The 16306-nt window shown below is 41.4% G+C and overlaps 1 protein-coding gene across 3 annotated transcripts in view; it reads right to left on the reverse strand.

Moving 5' to 3' along the window:
• SATB1 (SATB homeobox 1) overlaps positions 1–16306 on the reverse strand; it is a 110064-nt gene that overhangs the window by 50828 nt on the left and 42930 nt on the right. For 2 of the 3 annotated variants that reach the window (XM_073568104.1, XM_073568099.1), the window contains exon 8: positions 9274–9486. The exons of the other annotated variant lie outside the window; for it this stretch is intronic. In XM_073568104.1, the coding sequence (XP_073424205.1) occupies positions 9274–9486 (213 nt within the window). The remainder of the gene's footprint in view (positions 1–9273; positions 9487–16306) is intronic. 3 annotated transcript variants of the gene reach the window in all.

The following is a 16306-nucleotide window of genomic DNA, read 5'->3' on the forward strand; positions in this document are numbered from 1 at the left end:
AAATGTAACATCTCATATTAAATGTGTAATATAGCTTTAAAAAAAATAGGATAAAGAATACAGGGAAAATATTCTTCTGCATTATTCTTGTAACAGACTTCTCAGGATTTGTGAAAAATATTTGCAAGTTTTATCCTCCGACAGACACGTACGGTACACTAAGGTGTGCATGAATGCATCAATAATCGTTTCGCCATTTCTCTGTATTATCAGTCTCAATGCAGATTGTGATACCTGTTGTTGGACTTACATCAAAAGAATGGAATAATTTTAAAGCAATTGATGAATCTTTTGTAGTTCTTTAAGACACTTGGCAGGAAAAACATGCAAAGGAGAGAGAACAGACATGCGAGATATTTCCTGAGACTCCTCAGCGGTTGTTTACAGAAATGGGCTTTAGATCATTTAACATTTATTCACTTTTTTTAACGATCCCAAAACATTTTAGATCAGAATATTTGTATTTATATATGTGGATTTTTTTTTTTTTTTTGCTTTTATCAGCTGCTATCTTTTTTGTGCTGCTTTTTATAGCCTGTCATTTTAACTCTTCCGTTAAGTTCCATTAGCGCCTACAAATCCAGAATTTACAGTTGACTCATTGCTTGATAAATGGATTATCATCCGAAATCCCAGCTATCATATGCAGCAGCAAATGTCTACACCAAACACATCTTGCCTCATTTTGAATCACTGTTAAAGCAAATATAACGTTGCACAAAGAATCAGTAATATTATTAGACATTTCAAATGATATTAGTAATCCTCTAAGCCGCCGAGACGTACAGAAGCACCACGCTAGGATTCAGTGGAGCCTAAGGCAACGCTAATTATCGAATCACGGCCGTTCTATTGGGAATCACATTTTTTTTTTTTTATGATTCGAAGTCCGTTTTATCCCCTTATCTCTAAAAGGATCCTTCAGTGGACTTCAGGCTAAAGTCCATTAATAGTAGACTAAGCCATTAGCACACCATGTTCCCTTTCAATAAGGAAATTTGCTCTCTTTCTTGCAATACATTAGCGTATAACTGGAGCAGCTTCCTCCTGTCCACCATCGCCAACCAGTGTTATTTATTACTCCTGGAAGACATTTGGTAATCATTAGCTGTAAACTCTGCCGTATGTCAAGAAAGGATGCTTTTGTGTTTGATGAACTCATCGGTTTTATTATGTACATTGAATCTGGATAGAAGTGGCTAAGCAATATTTTCCAAGATCGGTATGTTTGTATTAAAGCACAAAAGTATCCCCGTAAAACTTAATGGAAGAGCCGGGCACCATTAGGACATAAATAAGAACGGTGTTAGGCAAGCCCACGAGGGCACCGATGAAGTTAAAGAGAATATGTCACTGCAAAAAATGGTCCTGAACTATTTTAATGTGAGACGAGCAGAAGAGACACAGATTGCAATTATGTAATTATTAACTTTAAAGGGAGTCTGTCACCTAATTTTTCGTATATAACATGCGGCCACCGCCATCAGGGGCTTATCTACAGCATTCTGTAATGCTGTAGCTAAGCCCTCGATGTAACTTGAAAGATAAGAAAAACAAGGTATATTATACTCACCCAGGAGCGGTCCTGGTCCGGTGCTGGTCCGATGGGTGTCACGGTCCGGGCCGGCACCTCCCATCTTCTAACGATGACGTCCTCTTCTTTGCTTCCCGTTGCGGCTCCGGCGCAGGCGTTGAGGGCAGAGCAAAGTACCGCAGTGCACAGGCGCCGGACTTCTCTTACCTTTCCCGGCGCCTGCGCACTGCATTACTCTGCTCTGCCTTCAACAGGAGCCGCGATGTGAAGCAAAGAAGAGGACGTCATTGTTAGAAGATGGGAGGCGCCAGACCGGACCGCGACACCCATCGGACCCGGATCAGACCAGGACCGCACCTAGGTGAGTATAATATAACTCGTTTTTCTTATCTTTCAGGTTACATCAAGAGCTTATCTACAGCATTACAGAACGCTGTAGATAAGCCCCTGATGGCTGTGGCCGCATCTTATAGGGCAAAAAATAGGTGACAGATTCCCTTTAAACTCACTTCCATTTCCTTGTCGCAAGCCTGCAGACGTCTCTGCCCAGTAATGCATCCCCCGGAGTCCTAAAGTAAGAGAAATACTACCGCAGACTCCTAGATGCTTTGTTAGTAGAGCACTGGCCTTTTGTAGGATAGTAAGGGAGTGAAAGTGCATTCAGCTACAAACACACCCATAAACAGACTAATGCTGGCAAAGTCTGCAACGACTTAGTATGACAATAATTTGTAGGGGTGGGCCTCCTGACTGTCCACAACAAATATGGGAGGACAAAAAGATCTGACTTATATGTTTGTTCCTTACAGAGATAAGAAGCCCTCAGGTCTTGCAGTGGCTCACTTATAGAGCACACGGGATCACTCGTCTGGCTGAGCAGCTCCTGTGTACGGAGGAGTTGGGTAAGAGATAATGGTTGGCCAAACGACCGGCTAAACCACTGTTCGACTGACCGATATCTAAAGTGTAAGGGAGCTTAACATGTAAATGCTTAGTTTTCATTTTATTAATAAATAGTACACATGAAAATAAGTGAAACTTTGTAATACATCTTAATCAGAGAAATCTGCTTATTTGTCAGTAGGCTGATTAGTGATTTTCAAAATTCTCAATTCACGGGTAAAATCTGTATTCAGTGAAGACGGATTGTTACATTACAGAGACAGGAGGTGGCAGCTGCTGCTGATGAGAGTCTATGTAGAGGGAAGGAGGGAGGAGCTCTGCACCTAGCTCCTCCCTCTCCGCCACCCTACTACATAAGAGATTGCAGATACTACTGACAAGATTCATCTATTTCAGTAATGTAACAATCTGTCTTCACTGACTACAGGTTTTACCCGTGAATTGAAATTTTTGAACATCGCTGATCAGCCCTGGCGGAGAAAGAAGCCAATTTCTCCAAAATAAAAAAAATGACGGTTAGGCCGGTTTCACATTAGCGCTTTTTAAGCGCACGCACGGCCGGGGGTAGCTCCGCCCCCGAGCCGGCTCTCTGCCCGGCGTGCCCGCCCCTCGCTTGTAGCGCCGCCTACTAGCGGACAGCGGCGCCTGCGATCGGCGCACCCTATCTTTAGCATAGGGTGCGCAGATCGTGCGCAGGCCGTGCGCTAGTTGCGCTTTGACCTGCGCTGCGCACTTTTGACGGTGCGCCGTGCGCGCCAAAATCAAACTTTTCGGATTTTGGCGCGCACGGCGCACCGTCAAAAGTGCGCAGCGCAGGTCAAAGCGCAACTAGCGCACGGCCTGCGCACGATCTGCGCACCCTATGCTAAAGATAGGGTGCGCCGATCGCAGGCGCCGCTGTCCGCTAGTAGGCGGCGCTACAAGCGAGGGGCGGGCACGCCGGGCAGAGAGCCGGCTCGGGGGCGGAGCTACCCCCGGCCGTGCGTGCGCTTAAAAAGCGCTAATGTGAAACCGGCCTTACTCAATTAGAAAGACATCCTTACAGAGTCACTCTTCCGCTATCCGTACATGACAGTTCAGAGCCATTTCTTTAGGCTGACAGATTCCCTTTAATACAAATCTGAGTCTCCAATATAACAACTAACATCCTTTAGCCACAAATGTTGGGAAGCTCCATCTATAAATGGGATTGTCCAGGACATAGATTCTCATGACCTACCTTTGGGAACCATCACCGAACAGCTGTCTGCAGATCTAGCAGCAGCCAGATGTGCACAGAGTACAGAACAGAAGAGCTCAGGTCTGTACACTGTGGAGGAGCCATTATTGGGTCCTGCAGCAGATCTCTCATTCACATCAACGGGAGGTGAGCTGCAGCAATGGAGAACAATCTCTACAAAGTTTACAGACTTGTTCCAATCCTTTGACACTTAGAGTCCCTGAAGTCCACAAGAAAGCCAACACTAGATTATTTTAATAGCTACATTTCCTAAAACAGAGGGGGTATACAATCCTCTTTGGTGGTTGCAATCTACACACAAGACATTGACACATCCTCATATTCTACCACTGAAGAAGCCATGGCTGTGATGGCATGCCGGACTTCACTCCACTATTTTTGGGGTTAACTTTGTGTTATTCTGTCTGCGTCTTTTAGTTGTATCTATTGTGCTGATCTAAATTTATTTGAACTGATACCAGACTTTTAATTAACATTGGCAGAATATAGTTTTCATTTTTGTGCACATCATCTAATAGATTGTATTAGCTATACATGATGTAGAACCAACTCAGCATTTTATTCAGTGGTGTCCGCCCTGTGCACTGGTTAATCTAGCCTAAGGATCGGTCACCAACATACAAGTCTTGGACAACCCTTTTAATCTCTCAAATTCTGTTTTGGGGACAATGGGATGACATTTTTTTTTTTAAAAAATAGGTGATGTCCAATGCATTCCATGCCAGTAAGGCATGTGTTACCTCTGTAACACATGTCCGCTGAGGAAAATACAAGTAATGTGAAGACTATTATTTATGTAAAAACTCCCAAATTCTCAATTGAACATAGAAGACATTGCACATTTTATGTATAAAGTATGCAGATAACAGATGTATAGCGTTACTAAAGAGTAAACTGATTAACGATTTTTAGCGAGAAATGGAAATCACCCATATAAGACATTTATACACCAATTCTAATTTTTCCTATCACTTATAGGAAGATTTTTTACTGATCTTAAATAGCACAACCAAGATCTGCAACTTTTCTGAATAGATAGTGTTCAGATAAGCTCTAGTGTCTTAAATTGTAAGAGCCTTTGTGGCAAAATAAGATGAGAAAAAAAAGTCTGATTTTTTTTTTTACCGAAAAGGCGCCATTCTTGTCCGTAGGTTATGTCTGGCATGGCAACTTAAATCAATCAATTGAAATGAATGGAGAGAGTATGCTACACTAGACATCGCCCCGAAAGAAGATCACATTTTCAAATCTTGGATAAGACCTGTAGCCCGAGAGAAATGTCTGAGTAGATACTCAATAAGCAGTAAATTCAGACCGATTTAGGCTGGTGATACAAATCAGAAAGTTGCTGGCCACACACATCTGTCTGAGGGTAGTCGGGAGTTACTCCCATACACATTAGATTGTTTGAACATTAGATTATTGTAAAGTCAGCCATACAGATTAATCAGGTTTGGTCACCGTTAATATAAAGATCCATGAATGCCAAAAATGAAAATGAGCTTTAAAAGATATTTTATAAATTTAAGGTCTATACATCATAAGGAAAGCAAAAGATCTATATTCATGAACTCAAAACAAATTATTTCTATTGGAATGTTAATAAAGGTTCTACAAGGGTTGTCCGATGCTGCTCACCTCCACATTGGGAGATGACAAGTGATACCTGCCAGGATGCTTGCATGGTCATCAGGGATCGTGCACTTTTCTGATCAGCATCACCTCCTGGTGCGGAAGTGAACAGCTCCAGACAACCCATGTAAGGCCTCATTTGGACGACTATCTTTCCAGACCTGTGTAGATGATAAGCCAACATTCCTACTTAGACTCCGCTATTATCATAAATGGCCAAAATGCAGCAGAAATGTTAAAAAATAGAAAAATATCTTCCAATCAATCTAAGTTACCGTATCTAACCAATAATAAAAAAAGGGCAATGATTAGAGCTGGGCGAACCAGAACAGTATGGTTCGGCATCTGTACCGAACACCTACTGTTCAGGAACGGACACCGAACACGGACTTCAACACGAAGTCCGTGTTACTCTTACTGTTCAGGTTTGGCTGCCCAAATACCGGGTGTTTGCCCGCTCGCTGTCATGTGCATGGCAGTCCGGCAAAAATCGCTTCTGATCAGCGGGGAAATCATCCCCGCCAGTCAGAGAGCCACGGTTCCCACTCTGTCAGAAGACAGCGTGAGCGCTCAGCTGTGATCGGAGGTATAAAGCTCACCTTCGGTCACTGGTGTCAGGACTACTGATCCCATAATCCGACATGTGCACCGCTAATTACAGTGAGAGCAAGAGCGGTGGATGGGAGTATTCATTAGCCGCTCCTGCGCTGTAAATAAATAATAATAAAAAAAACGGCGTGAGGTCCCCGCCCATTTTTGACAACCAACCTTGCTAAAGCTCACAGCTGGGGGCTGGTATTCTCAGGATCGTAAGGGGCCGTGAATATTGGTCCCCCCAGCCTAAAAATAGCAGCCTGCAGCTGCCCAGAAAAGGCACATCTATTAGACGCGCCAATTCTGGTGCTTTGTCTTCCCACTTGCCCTGTAGCGGTGGCAAGTGGGGTTCATATTTCATTTGTGGGGTTGATGTCACCTTTGTATTGTAAGGTGACATCAAGCCCACGGCTTAGTAATGGAGAGGTGTCTATAAGACACCTCTCCATTACTAATCCTATAGTTGTATGGTTAATAAAGACACAGCCAGAAAAAAGAGAAGAGAGTATAAGAATAGAATAGAATAAAGTCCTTTATTTGAAATAAGAATAAACAGAGTTTTCCATTTTTATTTAAACGTCTAATTCCAGCGAAGCCCTCGTTCTCCTGTAATAAAAGTAAAATAAAAAAACAATATACCATACTTGTCTGTCGTTCTGTCCCATGCCGTAATCCATGTCTGGGGGATAAACAGTTTTCAACCTGGACGGTGCTAAGATGCGACTGTCTAGGCTGAGAACCACTGGTGACTGAACTGTTGCAAGCGCAGCCTCAGTGACCGGTGGTGACGTCATTGAGGTTACGTCAGGTCAGTGAGGCTCAATTCCCAGCTGGGCTAAACTGCGGTGACCTCGGTAACATCCCCGCTAGCACGGTGAGAAAAACTCTCACTGTGCTAGCGGGGATGTAAGAGTTCACAGCAGTTCAGCCCGGCTGGGAATGGAGCCTCATTGACTGGAAGTAATCTCAATGACTTCACCGCTGGTCACTGAGGGTGCACTTGCAGCAGTTCAGTCACCAATGGTTCTCAGCCTAGACGGTGGCATCTTGGCACCATCCCCCAGACATGGATTACGGCGTGGGACAGAACGACAGACAGGTATGTATATTGTTGCTTTTTTTATCTAACTTTTATTACAGGAGAACGAGGGCTTCACTGGAATTAGGCGTTTAAATAAAAATGAAAAACTGCGTTTAGTCTTATTTCAAATAAAGGACTTTATTCTTGCTGTATCTTTATTTACCATACAACTATAGGATTAGTAATGGATAGGTGTCTTATAGATGCCTCTCCATTACTAAGCTGTGGACTTGATGTCACCTGATGTCAAAGGTGACATCAACCCCACAAATATGAACTCCACTTGCCACCGCTACAGGGCAAGTGGGAAGAGCCGGGCAAAGCGCCAGAATTGGCGCATCTAATAGATGTGCCTTTTCTGGGCAGCTGTGGGCTGCTATTTTTTAGGCTGGGGGGCAATATCCATGGCCCCTTACCATCCAGAGAATACCAGCCCCCAGCTGTGAGCTTTAGCAAGGTTGGTTGTCAAAAATGGGGGGGACCCCACGCCGCTTTTTAAAAATTATTTATTTAAATAATTAAAAAAACAGCGTTGGGACCCCTCTATTCTTGATAACTAGTAGTGATGAGCGAGTATACTCGTTACTCGAGAATTCCCGAGAATGCTCGGGTGATCTCAGAGAATTTGAATGTGCTCGGAGATTTAGTTTGTGTCGCCGGAGATGCATGATTTGCGGCTGCTAGACAGCCTGAATACATGTGGGGATTTCCTAACAAACAGGCAACCCCCACATGTATTCAGGCTGGCTAGCAGCCGCAAATCATGCAGCTGCAGCGACAGAAACTAAATTTCCGAGCACATCCAAATACTCGGAGACCACCCAAGCATGCTCGGGAAATCTCGAGTAACCAGTATACTCGCTCATCACTAATAACTATCCTTGCTGAAGCTGACAGCTGAGGGTTGCAGCCCCCAGCTGTGTTTTGCCTGGCTGGATAGCAAAAATACAGGGGAACCCATGCCGTTTTTTAAATTATTTATTTACAGCGCAGGAGCGACTAATGAATACCCCATCCTCCATTCCTGCTCTCACTGTAATTAGCGGTAGCAGGTGTCAGATGATGGGATCAGTAGTCCCATCAGCTGACACCATTGACCGGATGTGAGCTTTATTCCTCTTATCACCGAAGAGCGCTCACGCTGTCTTTTGACAGCGTGGGAACCACGGCTCTCTGACCGGCGAGGATGATTTCACCGCCAATCAGAAGCAGTGTTTGCCGCGCTGCCATGCACATGACAGCGCAGCAAACACTGAATGTTCGGGCCCCCCATTCAAGTGAATGGGGTCCGGGCTCGGGTACAGTTCTGGTACCTGAATCCGAACTTTTTGAAATTCGGCCGAATCCACCGGACCCGAACATCAAGGTGTCCGCCCATCTCTAGCAATGATATTTATATGTTGTCAAAAGCTGGAATTGGAGTTGGTACATTTCTAAGACTTTGACTTCAACCAAAACCAACTCTGTCTCAAACTCTACAGACCTGTGTTTTTCAGGTACATGTTTTTCACAAATACAACTAATACCCATTGCGGTGTATAGACATGTTCATATATCCATTTTCTAAAGCAAAAAAAAGGAGAACTATCCTTTTTAATCAGAATTACGAATTAAAAATGTACTCAGTCAAGTGAATGGGTCAGTACCAAAAAAACAAAAACAAACTGCATTTGGATGCCATCCATTTTGTACTAGCTCATAAGTAGGAAAAACTTAGATATTTTCTTTCGCAAAAGAGGAAAAAAAACAATGCCACACTGATGGTAAAAAAAGCTTATAAAAAATGGTTTGATAATCTGATCCAAAGCTCAGTTTTTCCTCATGCCAATAATTCAGTATTGGTTATGAATTTTTATTACACAAAAACGTTGTGAAAAAGTAATACAAAGTCCTAATACCCACCACTAACTATTTCACAGGACTGAAAAACAAGATTATTGAAGCTGGAGAGACAGCAATATTTTGGGGCAGGAAGCTAATTTTTCTTTCAGGATGCAATTAAATAGGCGATTTTGAGCTGCAAAAATGTTTGACATCACAGACGGGCAACTTTGAGAGAAGTGCTGCTAGAATGTGTGGCACGTCACAGAACTTCTCAACGAGAACAAGCAGATATTAAAAAGATTATCAACAGGAAGACAAATGTTTTCACAGTATCACTATTGAAAAAAAAACTTTAATACAGGAATATAAAGAATTATCCCCAGGGTAAAACGCATTACATTAACAATTACAGGGAACTACTGATAGGCGAAGACAGAGTTGTAGTTTAGTTACTCCATCCTTTACCTGCGGAGGACGGGCTGGTGGTGTGCTGATCAGAGGTGCTGGACCCATGGTGGATGCTGCATTGAGACTTCTTTCCCTTTCATCCTGGTAAATTCGGTCTCTCTCAGCTTCAGGTAGCTGTAAGAAATTCTGCATTGCCCGTAGATTTACCAGTAATGACTGAGATGCTGTCTTGGGATCTTCTTCCTTTCGTAAAATTTCCGAGAGCAAGCCCTAAATTAAGGGATTACAACGTATTAGTTGTAAAAAAAAAAAAAAAAAAAAAAATAGGCGGCACTGCAGGTAACTATATTATTTTGCCAAAAATTGAAGGCGCTAATAAAAAAGTAGACTGCTGGAAATCTGCTAACAAAAAAAAAAATATATGTATATATAAATAAATAAAATACAATAGAAGAATCAGAGAGGCATTTCTAAATTGGGATATAGATTATTTGACAAGACAAGACATCATAAAATAAAACTTATAACAAGATTTTTTGAATATATTTTCTATATTTGTTTTGCTTTATCTCACTATGGCATGGCACCCTTCACAAGGAGAGGTGTCACCGATTAGGTCCTCTGTCAGAGGATTGCACGCCCCACTTTTCAGCTTTTGAATTTCCACAAAAATTTAAAATAACCAATAAATTTTGTTCAACTTCACAATTGTGTCCCACTTGTTGATGATTCTTCACCAAAAATTTGGTATCTTTATGTTTGAAGCATGATATGTGGGAAAAAGTTGAAAAGTTCCAGGGGGGCCGAATACTTTCGGAAGGCACTGTAGTTGCTGATTCATAAAAGCAGTTTACGGCAATTCTCTGCTTTAAGATGTTGCAAAATTTACATGAATCTACAAATTTTGCAAAGAAGTTGCAAGTTGATGTTTTAACGCCGGACAGGACAAACTTTACAAACCGTTTGAAAAGTGGGTGAAGCTCAGCTTTGACGGGGCATGGTTAAGAACATCCAACAAATCCATCTCAATGTTCCCCACACAAGTACTGTAAATTACTACAGAAATGTACTTTATCTCCTGACCAGAGTAAATTTTTTGCTGTGGCGCATGGCAGCTAAGGAGTACAAATGAGTTAATTTGAATAGAACTGGAGTGGGAAGAGTAACAGGTCCACTGCAAATGGCCAAAAATATCTTCTATGTAAGACTAGTAATCAATACTGAATTACGTGGTTGTCTAAAAGCAGATTAAAATATTATTAAAAGTTTGTGCACAGTATGATCTTGCTACTTGGTTGCACGTCACGTCAAGATCCCACTTTTTTGTGGTGATATCAAGAGACAACTGCACAAATAAATTAAAATCGCTCTGAGCAGATTACGCCTCATCTTCCCCTCATTATCGGAGCTGGAAGTGAACTACAGTTTGGGGTCAATCAACAATAACACTACAGGGGAAATTACGAACAAACTTTGTAAGGGTTTATTTACACAGGCCGATTATCATGAACGAACGCTCCTAAAAATGCTCGTTTCTCGATAATTGGACACTATAACCAGGCTGCCAACTACCAAGAAGAAGAAAAAAATTCGCTCATTCGTCAGGTGAAATAATTCTGAAACATGTAAAAAAAAAAAAAAAAGACACGTGCTGACGAGAACAATTTAAGTCTATGCGCAAAGAACAATAATTAACGGTCATTCTGTGCACTTGGGAAATGCGGCCAGCTTGCCTAAGGAAGCTGTTAAACGACCACCAAACATATAGCAGACTGGAGGTCTTTTAATGCAGCACGTTGGCAAGTGTATATGAAACCTAAGGTTGACCATCTACAATGGGGTGAAGGTCTTTGTATCTCTAAATTGGGTAAATCATCTAAAAAAGACCCATCACATATCGGTACATTTCAATGTGCCATTCGTGAAGAAAGACTATTATGATCCAGTTTTTTAAAATTGTCTGATAATGGTGATCAAGCTGTCTACACTGGTTGTCTCAAAGTGTTCCTAGAACAGAAGAACAACATGGAGAGGTGTTACTACATGCAATAAACTTGATATTTTATTTCTCAACTTAATAACCAAATACCAGCTACTGGTCAGGGAAGCAGTTACAATATAGTAGATACCAATGCTGGATTCACAGTGATCTGAAGGGAATGTACCCTAAAGACCAAGCTGGGCTGGGCGTCAATCGTTTAATCATCATGTCCATTTCTGAGCAGAGACAAAAACAATATAAATTGATATTAAAGATGCTCATACACCTTAGACAGCAGTCAACTGAACACTAAATGTTTTGGTCTCTACTGCCCCATAAATGAGTAGTCGGCTGAACGTGGAAGTGTTTTTTCAATAAGGCTTCTTTGTAGAAGAAAAAGAGTTAGACATGGTAATTCAGCTTGCTTGATTTCCCTCTCAAAATCATCTATTGGTGAAAAATCGAGAGGCATTAGTTATCTGTTATTGCTGAAGTCAGTGGAGTCAGCTGACTTTTTTATGTGTATGTAGGGCCTTAAAAAGGGATATTATTAAAGTTGTGTCTTGAGCAGCTAACAGTTCTGGAATCTCCTTACTTCTGAACAACACTGATCCAAGAGCTTCGTCCTACTGCAGCTCATTAACAGACTACTAACCCCTTTCCGTCATCGGGCGTACATTTACACTGATGTCGGACTCCCTCCCTTTGATGTGGGCTCCGGCACTGAGCCCACATCTTTTCTGGGACATGTCAGCTGTTTTGAACAGCTGACATGTGCCCACAACAGCCGCGGGTGGAATCGTGATCCACCCGCGGCTATTAACTAGTTAAATTCCGCTGTCAAACGCTGACAGCAGCATTTAAATGGCGCTTCCAGCAATTGAGCAGAAAATACGCACACCGGTGACCTGTGTCATGTGATCACGGGTCACCAGTGTGTCGGTATGACAACCCGAGGTCTCCTGGAGACCTCTATGGTTGTCAGTGCCGGCTTGCTGTGAGCGCCACCCGGTGGCCGGCGCTCATAGCAAGTCAGTAATTAAGCTACATAGACTCTATGTAGCTGAGCCAATCGAGTTGTGACAGCTTCTAGTCTCCTATGGAGATTATTGAAGCATGCGAAAAGAAAAAAATATAAAAAAATATAAAAAGTTCAAATCACCCCCTTTCGCTCCATTCAAAATAAAACAATAAAAGAAATCAAACATACACATTTGGTATCGCCACGTTCAGAATCACCCGATCTATCAATAAAAAAAAATAAAATTAACCTGATCACTAAACGGCGTAGTGGAGAAAAAATATATAAAAACGCCAGAATTATGTTTTTTTGGTCGCCGCGACATTGCATTACAATGCAATAGCGGGCGCTCAGAAGATCGTATCTGTACCAATACGGTATCATTAAAAACGTCAGCTTGGCACGCAAAAAATAAGCCCACACCGAACCCGAGATCATGAAAAATGGGGTAAAGGAAAATGGCACAGTTTGGAATTTTTTTTCACCACTTAGATAAAAAAAAGAAACTAGACATGTTTGGTGTCTATGAACTCACAATGACCTGGAGAATCATAATGGCAGGTCAGTTTTAGCGTTTAGTGAACCTAGCAAAAAAGCCAAACAAAAAAACAGTGTGGGTTTGCACTTTTTTTGCAATTTCACCGCACTTGAAATTTTTTTTCCCGTTTTTTAGTACACAACATGGTAAAAACCAATGGTGTCTTTCAAAAGTACAACTCGTCCTGCAAAAAACAAGCTTTCACATGGCCATTTTGACCAAAAAATAAAAAAGTTATGGCTCTGGGAATGGGAGCAAAAAATGAAAATGCAAAACCAAAAAAAGCTCCAGGGGTTAAGGGGTTAATGTTTGCTCTGAGCATATACTGTAATCAGTATATTATGACAGAAATAGAAGAACACTAGAAAAAGTACAATCTCAGGAAAGTCAGAGCTGTGATAAAGAACTGCTTTACAGAACATATAACAGCTCAGGAGCTGATATGGAGGAGAGGGTGGTGAGCAGTTAACTGCTGTACAGAAATTAATGATCTTGAGAGAGCTAAATTAGATGTAACTACTGGGTCAGGATCTGGGGGTCGAGCTCCATGAGATTCAAGCAGCACACTATGTAAGATAAAAGCTCTTTACAGCAGGAGAATGAAAGCAGACTGAAAAAACAGGTACATTGGAAGCTTGCTCATTTTCATGCTGTCTAACTAAAGCAATTTAATCACATGAAAATTCAACACAAAAGCTGACTGCAGGAAATACAAATCTAAACCTTGTGCGTACTTAAGTTCATGCCATTTTTACATCTTGTATTTCAAGTTCTTCTGATAATAAAAGTTGGACAAAGCATATACTTGTCTTAGTAAGCACCATTAACTACAGTGGTTAAGATAAATACACACAGTAATGCACAACCTTCAGTTTTATCATCGCAGCACAGATAACCTCCCAATAATTATTGATGGGGTCATGACAATTAATTGGGCACGTAATTTATTAAACATTGCAAAAACAGAAGGCGGCTGAACTGTGCGTCTCATTTATAGTTGGAGCAGTCAGTTGTGCATCAGAGACTCTTTATCAAGCTTGCACTTATCAGTATTCTGATAGGAAACACATAACTAACAACATCGTAGATCATAAAGCTGTACAACATAATAGAAGCTCTTCATAAAACATGCAAGTATTGTAGGTCACTTCATAATTCATCATGTTGAGGTGTTCATGGTAATAAATCCATTATATCACTCTAGATAAGACCAGAGCATAACATGTGAAATCTTTGCTAGGAGTTCAACTGCGCGTTTCTTCATAGTGTTCTCTGGAGGCATGTGCTTCCACCCCTCCCTCCCAAATGCTGCCAATCACAGCTCAGCAGCATCTGAGGCTACTAAATTAAGAGCTGTGACTGCCAGTGTCTGGGAAGTAGAGGTGAAAGCACAGGGTGCAAACACACATTAGACTCAGAAGAAATGCCCAGTTGAACTCCAAGCAGAGATTTCACATATTAAGTTCCAAAACGACAAATACCTAAGCAATGGAGTGAGAGAGTGCAAAGCATAAAAGAAAAGTTGAATCAAGGGAGCATAAGGATTTTACAAAGCATTTAACTCAATTTTTGGGGGCAAGAGACAGATCTTCTTTGAAAGAGGACATTTCACCAGATTTTTCATGTTGAACTGGACACAGGATGCAATAGTGGCTGCCGACAATAAAACTTGTTTTTTTAGTCTTCACGACATATATATGTCATATGTCTCGTCTACTCCGTTGATGCGGGCTCCAGCTTTTCTGACACATGACAGTTGATCTGATCAGCTGTCATGTGTCCCTAACAGCCGCAGGTGGAATCGTGATCCACCCGCGGCTGATAACATGATAAATGCTGCTGTCAATTTCTGACAGCAGCATTTAACATGATTGTGCTGGAATCGCGTCACAATCGCAAGGCGCAGATGGGTTGGCATGACAACCAGAGTTCTGCAGGAGACACCCATGGTTGTCATTGCTGAACTGCTATGAGCGCCGCCCCATGGCCGGCGTTCATGGCAGATGAGCATTTCTGCTACACATAGCAGGGCTGAAGCCTTGCTATGTGTAGCAAAAGTAATCAGAAGATCACAGCTTCAAGTCTCCTAAGGAGACTATTGGAGACAGTAAAAGTGTAACAAAAAAAAGTTTTTTAAAAATATTAAAAATAAAAATATAAAAAAGTTCAAATCACCCCACTTTTGCCCCATTCAAAACAAACCAATACAAAAATATCAAAAATACACATATTTGGTATTGCTGCATTCAGAAACACCCGATGTATCAAAATACAAAAAGAATCAGCAGATCGGTAAATGGAGTAACGAGAAAAAAGATCAAAATGCAAGAATTATGGGTTTTTTTGGTCGCCGTAACACTGCTATAAAATGCAATACCAGGAGATTAAAAGATCATACCTACCTCAAAATTGTATAGGTAAAAACAGCAGCTTGGAATGCAAAAAAAAAAAAAGCCCTCACTCAGCCCCAGATCCCGAAAAATGGAGAAGCTACGGGTCTCGAAAAATGGCGTCATGAATAAAAAAAGAACCTATACAATGTGTGGTATCTGCAAATTTGAAATGACCTGGAGAATTATAATCAGGGCTGTGGAGTCGGTAAGCCACAGTTGCGACTCCGACTCCTGGATTTTATCCAGCTCCGACTCCGGCTCCTTCATAAATGGCCAATTCATAACAACAAATTTACTGTTGTAAAATATTAAACATCGTGCTTATTCAGTTTCTCACCATCATATAAGTAATCAGACCACTTAGAGCAAAAACTACATTTATTAGAATACAATTAGAATATAGCAAATAACTTTTAGAAACTTTTCTAAACTGTAAGTAAATATGCAATAAACACTTTTATGCAGTTAATAAGAAGAAATCTATAAATTTGTCCTCAGAAAAAGTATTGCCTCTGTCAGATCCTCCTTCATGGATGCCCTCAAATCTGATCTAATTATTTTGAGAGCAGAGAACAACCTCTCTACACTAACTTGTGTTGGTGGCAAAGCAGTAACCACTCAGGCAACATCTCTGACAATGTCAGGATACAGAGGAATCGCTTGTTGCACTGTTATTTTTGATGAACGGTCAAATTTCTCAATTTCTTTTAGTGCACATGAAAAATTCTGCTGAAATGTACTGGCTGTGTTCCTTGATGGGGATGACTCTTCTTCTATGCGGGAACGCTTTGCACGGTCCTTGTGATCCAAATATTTTTCGAAATTAAATTCTTCATCAGTTGATGATGAGGGTGAAGATGTGGCAGGACGACCAAATTCTTCTTGTTCCTCCTGACTGTTCTGCAACCCTTTCATCCTTACTGCTATTTCAAACAGAGCTTCTTTTCCTTTACTTAGCTGTTGATCATCTAGAAGAATCCGATGCATTGGGTCTACATAAACAGCTGCCAAAAGAATGTTATTTTGTAATAGTAGCTCCTCTCTCCGTTTCATTGATGTAGCAATGCCACTTGCAATTAACCCTCCTCTTTGGGACAGGCGAAACATCAGGTTCTTCCACTCCTTTAAGAAAATACCTGGAGTTAAGTCCTCTGCTT

The sequence above is a fragment of the Dendrobates tinctorius genome, unplaced genomic scaffold, assembly GCF_039654945.1.
Source record: "Dendrobates tinctorius isolate UK_male_01 unplaced genomic scaffold, ASM3965494v1 ptg000005l, whole genome shotgun sequence".
In the NCBI taxonomy this organism is placed as follows: Eukaryota; Metazoa; Chordata; class Amphibia; order Anura; family Dendrobatidae; genus Dendrobates; species Dendrobates tinctorius.